General features: G+C 41.6%; 1 protein-coding gene across 8 annotated transcripts in view; it reads left to right on the top strand.

The window, feature by feature from the left end:
- The window catches only part of si:ch73-103b11.2 (protein outspread), a 64,351-nt gene that overhangs the window by 48,547 nt on the left and 8,304 nt on the right, over positions 1 to 7,500 (top strand). For all 8 annotated transcript variants that reach the window (XM_053684813.1, XM_053684810.1, XM_053684808.1 and 5 more), the window contains 3 exons: positions 586 to 693; positions 1,915 to 5,709; positions 6,961 to 7,108. In XM_053684813.1, coding sequence (XP_053540788.1) covers positions 586 to 693; positions 1,915 to 5,709; positions 6,961 to 7,108 — 4,051 coding nt within the window. The remainder of the gene's footprint in view (positions 1 to 585; positions 694 to 1,914; positions 5,710 to 6,960; positions 7,109 to 7,500) is intronic.

The following is a 7,500-nucleotide window of genomic DNA, read 5'->3' as shown; positions in this document are numbered from 1 at the left end:
GCGATGACACCAAATTTAACACACCTGCTCCCCATTCACACCTGAGACCTTGTAACACTAACAAGTCACATGACACCGCGGAGGGAAAATGGCTAATTGGGCCCAATTTGGACATTTTCACTTAGGGGTGTACTCACTTTTGTTGCCAGCGGTTTAGACATTAATGTCTGTGTGTTGAGTTATTTTGAGGGAACAGCAAATTTACACTGTTACACAAGCTGTACACTCACTACTTTACACTGTAGCAAAGTGTCATTTCTTCAGTGTCGTCACATGAAGAGATCTAATCAGATATTTACAAAAATGTGAGGGGTGTACTCACTTTTGTGGGGTACTGTAAATTTACCTTTTTAAAAAAAATTTTAGTCAAACATTTATATACTGCCTATATACTGTCTGTATAAATGTAAAAAAAAAAATCATAATAAATTGAATATCTTTTTAAAAACAAAGAACCAAATATTATTACAGAAATATATCTAGTTTAAGTTAATACATGTTTGTAATAATAACCTTTAATATTATAATTAATAAATAAATAATAATAAGAGGAATAAACTTGTGTGTGTGTGTGTGTGTGTGTAGTTGGATCAGACCCAGAGGGAGTTAGTGAGGCTGCAGGAACAGAACACACTCCTGCAGGAACAGCTACAAGATGCAGAACAGAACGCACGGGAAGGTTATGTGTTACAGGTACACACACACACACACACACACACACACACACACACACACACACACACACACACACACACACACACACATGCACACACGTTGTGAGGAGACAAGAGCATTATAGTGTACATACGATGCATTATCAAATGCGCCATGTAGAGGACATCTGTAGATCATTACAGTAAAACAATAAGAATAATATGAATATTAATATGAAATATAATGTAATAAGTGTTTGCCAGTGAAGTCTGAATTAGGAATTAAAAACACTAGTTATTAAATAACTATATTGGAGATTATTGATTACCTCCTATTTGTATTTTTGTCTGTGATTCAGGAAAAACCTAAAAATGTTTAATTAATTTACAATAATCCAATATTTGAGGTCTCTTTATTTGCTAATAACACACCTGTATTTACTTTATTTGATCTCCGTGTGGAATATGCAAAATAAATAAAAGAAGTTATAAACTTAAACACTTCAAAATGTTTTTTTCAGTAATTGTTTGTGAATATACTTTATTAATTGTATATATAAATGTATAATTTAAAATGTATTTTATAAAAGTCTTGTGAATGCGTGTCTGATTGACTAATTTAATTCTGTGCATGAACTTGTTGCTGAAAGCATGATTTACTAATCTCTCTCTCCCTCTGGGCTTTCTGTTAAAAAAAATATTTTTTATTGCGTATATTAATATATTAATTTATATTAAAAAAAAAATATTTTTATATATGTATATATAAAGCCATAAAATCCAAATGAGCTTCAGGCTGTGCTTTTTCGCCTTATTTGTTTGTTTGTTTTTATATTTTCTTTAAACTCACATCGTTATTTTGTTTGCATGGCTATTGTTTTGCCTCACTAATAATCTTTGTGTTTATATTTTTCATTTAACTTTTTTAAAGGTTTTTCATCATCATTGACAATCGTGAGTTTTTGTTGTTTTGTAGTTTTGGTTTCTGTACACTTTTAAGGAGCACACACTTTAGCTTCAGGTAATTTACCACAAAAAAATCATCATTAAAATCTTTTTTTCCACCATCTTGAAGCACCCATTTCCTTCTTTCATCTTGTGACTTCCATCTTGTGAAAAAGCACTGCAGAAAGCTTGAGTTTAAAATGTTGATTAGACAAATCCTCGAATTCCCAGCAGAAACCCAGAGATGGAGATCCTGATGGTTTTGGGATTTGAACATAAGTACAATTAACCAGCGTTTTCTCTTAATCTTTTAAAGTGTACCAGTGAACAAGGACAACCTTCATCCGACTCCACATCTTCTTCCTCGTCTCACCGAGCACCATGGCAACGCCTCAGCAAGTTGAACCAGGAACTTAAGACGGAGCTGGAAGCTCAAAGACGGAAGCATGATCTGGCTAATCAGCAGGTCAACACCCTGAGACGGAGCTACAGCGAGGCACAGGATATGATTGGGCATCATGAGGCTGAAATCGAGGCCCTGCAGGCTAAACTTGCTTCTGCGATGGCTGAAATCGTAGCGAGTGAGCAAGCAGTGGCTCGTATGCGCAGCGAGCTGAAGCTGGAACAGAGTCGTTGCCGTGAGCATGAAGAGGAGTGGAGTCGCAATGAAATAACATTACGAGCACAGTTGCGGGACAGCGAGGAACGCCTCCGGGATGTAGAGGCAAGTTTGTTAGAAAAAACCCAGGCACTGAGGTTACTGGAGAGACAGCAGGCCTTGCAACGGGACCAGCACAAGGAAGTGCAGCGACTGCAGGAGAAGCTAACCGAGGTTACCGGACGTCTGATTGCGACGGAGGAGGCACAGGCTTTAAGGGAGGAGAGGGAGAAGAAAGAGCACCGTTGTCTGGAGGAAAAGCATGAGCGGGAGCGGCAAGGGTTGTGTCGTAGGCTGGGGGAGTCTGAGGAAATGAGGCTCAAGGCTGAGGAGCAACTCCAGGAAGCTCGGGACCAAGTAGAAACTCTCCTGAGGGGAGGTGGGGGAGAGCGGGTAGAATCAAAGGTCAGGGAGGAGATGCTGCATCTGCAGCAGGTTATGAATGAGCAGGCAGATGTGATTGAGAACCTTCGGGAGAGTGTAAGAAGGCTGGAAGAGGAGAGAGATCACCTTACGTGTCGTTGTCAGGAATTGGTTAATCAGATTGCAGAGGCAGACAGGGAGGTAGGAAAACTGCAGGCACAGCTAAAGACAGAAGAGACAGACTACTACTCTTTGGAAAGCTCTTATGAGCGAGTTTCCGAGGAGTTTGCAAGAATCAGTTGTGTTCTGCGAGAGAAGGAGGAGGAAGTCCGACAGACAAAGGAGAAATATGAGAAGCTGGTGAGACAAAAAGACCAGGATTTGAATGAGGCCCTTGTCAAGATGGCTGCTCTAGGAAGCAGCCTGGAGGAAACTGAACAGCGCCTGAAGGCAAAGGATGAGCTTCTCAGTCAGATTGGGCATAGGGAGGTGGAGCAAGCCTTGCAGGAGAAGCTGGCGGTAGCAGAAGACCGAATATCCGAACTGGAAGAGGATCTCAATGCTTTGCGTTTGGGGTACGCAAACTTTAGAATGGAACGATGCTGCTCTCAAGAAGATGTCCTTGACGCACTAGAAAAACAAGCAGAGCATGATATATCCTTTTCTACCACTTCCTCTTTGAGTCTTGCAAGAAGCAGCTCAGAGACAGAAGTGTCCTTTGCCAAGCGGCAGAGGATCCGCTTCTCCAACATTCAGTGCCAAAAATACCACCAGTCTCAAGGAATTAGCAGGGTTCATGCAGATAACACATACCTAGATTTTACTCAAGAGGAGAGGCAGGACCTCGTACCAGAAACGAGCCTAAACCTCACTGATGACACCATGCAGGACTTGTCCCAAGATATCAGCTTAGTAACTGACAGCACATTCCAGTACTGCAGTGATACAGAAAAATTTTTGTCCATCATCCATGCACTAGAGTCAAAGCTCCAGACCACAGAGGAGAAGCTTAGAGACATCACATCAAAGATGCACAATGAAGAAGAGCAGCCTGGAAACAAAGATTTGATGGAAGTATGCTGTGACGAAACCTCTGCTGAACCAGACCAGGATGAACCAGATGGTAAATCCCATTCTTGCTTGGACGTCATTGTAAAGGATAGTGTCAACAATGAAGATTACAAGAAAGCTCTGGCTTTTGTGGAGTCCTGCAGGATTAAGGTTAGGGAGATCCTCAGTGGTCAGAATGAAGAGGGAAGAGCACAAGCACAAGTTCACATCTTAGCTGCGATTGAGAAAGACTTGGTTAATGCAGCCTTGCACATCAGGCAAGTTGCCGCACGATATGAAGATTCTCTTACCTGTCAGAGTGAGCCCCAGGCACAGCTGGATAAAAGTGCAGTAAAGGTTCTTGCGAGAATGTTAGCATTCGAAGGGACTGTTTTGGAAAAAATGGCATTTTCTCTTCAAGATCCACAATCAGAACTAATGCAAAGTCTTTGTGAGATAAATAGAGAATTCCAACAGGTTAATACGAGCCACCAGGATTGCCTTTCTGTAATGTACACTGACATTCTGACCAGGAAACTAAAACTACAGAGCATGCTGATAAACGAGCTCAGTCAAGCACATACTTTTAGTGAGCAGTCAGACAGTTTGCTGACACCTGATAATAGTGCTTTTGCTCAGAATTCAATTCACAATGCTTGTATTAATGCTGAGCTTGCATACTCCCTTCAGAACTTAAAGCACTCTTACCAAGACAAGTTTGAGGAGCTTCAAAGAGACTTGATCGAGGTAAAAGAGATCTTGCAGCAAAGGGATATAGTTGTGAGGGAAGCAGCTATGGCTCTCAATGCCGAAAGTGTCACCCAACATACTGGTGATAAGCTTAGCGCTGATACAGAGACCTCCATTTCTGACATCACCCCTCCTGAACTTGCTCCTTATACACAGCAGATTGAGAGGGAAGAAGCTCACACTCTTGCTCAAGAAATAATAGAAAGACACTTAGCTGGAATCATACAGTCGTGTGTCACAGAATCAGTGGCATCACTGGATACTAGGCGAGAGAGTCTCATTACTGAGCTAAAAAGACAAGCAAAGGTCCTTCACCACCTGACTGAGCAGCTGGAGAAGGCATGTGAGGAAGATAACAGCTCTGTCCTTTGTGGACTTGCAGGTCACATCCAAGCAGTTTTGGGACCCAGAGACACCAGAATCCTGATGTGCAACTCTTTCTGCATGTATGAGGCTCTGATTCAGGTGCAGGTAGCATATGTTGCCTGTCGACTGCGAGCTGACCATGAAAGGGAGCTATCACTCTGCCAGGAGACTAGCCACAATATGGCCACTTTGGTCCAGGAGCATGCTCAACATGTAGCAGCTATCCAACAGCGTTTTCAAAGTAGCCTGGAACAGGAACGGATTCAGTACTTCAAGACAATAAATTCCATTCAGGAGGAAAACGAAACTCTACGAGAGGAGGCAGCAAAGCAGCTTAAGGAGATGGACGAGCAGCAGGAGAAGATTGTACAGATGGAGGAGAATTTCCATAGAGTGATGCAAGAGATTAAGAGAAAGCATGCAGAAGAATTGGGTCAGGCAGAGCAGGAACGAGTGACCAGTGAGCTAGTGTTAATCGAATGTACTGAAAACACCCAACAGAAGCTGGAAACCTTGCTGCAAGAAGTCGAGGGAACAGAGCTAAGGCACAAGGAACACATATGCAAATTGGAGCATGAACTCCATGGGAAAGTTCAGGAACTGGAAAGTGTACATCAGGAAGAGATTCAGAAGCTACACAACCGGTACAGTCAGACTATTCGCACTCTCGGAGAGAGATTAGAGACAATCGCAGATGATGCACATCATCCATCCACAACAGAGGCAGAAGCTGCAGGTCAGTTTGAGGAGGGGAAGGGGCATGAGCAGGAACTGAGCAGGGACTCGATGTCACTGCTGAGAAGCCGTGTGCAGGAGCTGGAGCTGCAGATGATGAACATGCGTGATGAACTGGACAACAAACCGCCAGATGGAGACATGGCCAGTCTGCGAGAAAAGTACCAGAAAGACTTCGACAGTCTTAAGGTTCAGACTATCACTTTAAACCATTTTAAACAAGTCTCCTACATGTAGATGTTTTGTGTTGGCGGCATCACCTGTAGAATTTCGCTTCATGTTGTTGCCGTGGTCAGTAAGAGCTGATCTCATGAGATGAATGTTTCCTAAAGAAACTTTTATCATGTCAAGATTTTAATCACTTAATTAGTTGGAAACCGTTACCTACTCAAATCATGTCATGCTCCAGTAGACTTTCCAGACACTCTTTACCTTATAGAAAGAGTCAGTCAGTAGATAAACAGTAACGCTAACGAGGAACAGGTGAGAGTAGTGATCGGGGCGTGGTCAAGGCGGAGCTGGAAAACAAGTAATCCAAGGAAGTACATCAGAGGGTTCTGTGACACTTTTATCAGTCCAGTGCTAGATCATTAGCGACAAGACCTACTTAAAATTAGTTATAGAGTTGTCAAAACTCGATAATTCCAACTCAGTGTTGCAAATATGAAGTCCATGTACATTAGGGGTGGGCATTATGGTACATATATATTATATATTCACAAGATACACAAAAGATATACGTATATAAGGTACGATATTGGCATCGTATCATTTCACCCAGCGCTGGACACGACATCAGACTAACACGCTGCATTTTCTACTACTACTACTCCAAATAATAACAACAACAACAACAACAACAATAATAAAAATAATAATAATAATAAAAACAGTTTTGGGGCTTCAGATGATTTAGTTGTTGTAGAGCAGTGAGGGTATAGCCTATAAAATGTCAGTATCAGAAGTGTAGAATATGAAAGTGTAGAATATCCACATCGCTCCCAGCTCACCTTTTCAACCTGAAGTCCCAAAATGTCTATATAATTAAATAAATTGTGTGTACAGAAATGACGAACTCACACTTCTGAAATTAGCGCTGGATGGTGATAGCAGCTCATTCGGAACGACAGACAGTCAGGCGTCTACCTTGTAATTATATTCATTAAGCTAGCACTAGATTTCTACATAATTATTCCTCAATCAAGTGACAGAATTAAGTGATCACCATATCCAAATTAAGACCCCGTACAACAGAGCTGTCCTTCTGCGTGGACTTTATCTCTGGTGGAATAGAACTTCCCCAAAATTGGTGCCTCCTTCCAGATAAAGTTCAGGAACAGTGACAGTAATAACATTGCTCAGTAGCATGATAGTATAACTGATTATCGGCTAGTGTGTGTGTGTGTGTGTGTGTTTATAGATGTGTGTGTGTGCTTGTAGGAGACGTGTGAGCGTGGGTTTACAGCGATGGAGGAAACTCATCAGAAGGTGATTGAGGATCTTCAGCGTCAGCATCAGCGTGAGATTAACAAACTTCTGGAGGAGAGAGAGAGATTACTGGAGGAGGAGACTAACGCCACCATCGCTGGTAATCATTAACAACTTAACAACTAGTTACTGGAGTAACACTACAACAGGACCTGCTGATGTTGGAAAATAATCAACAGGACGGTGTAAAGTGTTTTATTCCTCTTATACCATAGATGTCTGCCAATTATTACATATTTTAACTTTTTTTAATCAATTTAAGTTACTAAGAAAAAAAACGCAGCTTTTTAGGCATGTTACAGAGAAACCATAAAGAAGTGTAAACTCCTCTGTACTGAAGATGTGGGAAAACTTTAAGTTACAGCTTTACTTTTCTGACTGTTACACAGCGCTGACACTGGAGACTCCTTCCAAACATGTTATATAAACATCTCCTCCCAGAAAACTTCACCATAGCAACGATTACACACACGATCAGTTATTCAGTGTGGT

The sequence above is a fragment of the Ictalurus punctatus genome, chromosome 1, assembly GCF_001660625.3.
Source record: "Ictalurus punctatus breed USDA103 chromosome 1, Coco_2.0, whole genome shotgun sequence".
In the NCBI taxonomy this organism is placed as follows: domain Eukaryota; kingdom Metazoa; phylum Chordata; class Actinopteri; order Siluriformes; family Ictaluridae; genus Ictalurus; species Ictalurus punctatus.
The sequence above is the reverse complement of the archived record's forward strand: the minus strand, read 5'-3'. Positions and strand labels throughout refer to the sequence as shown.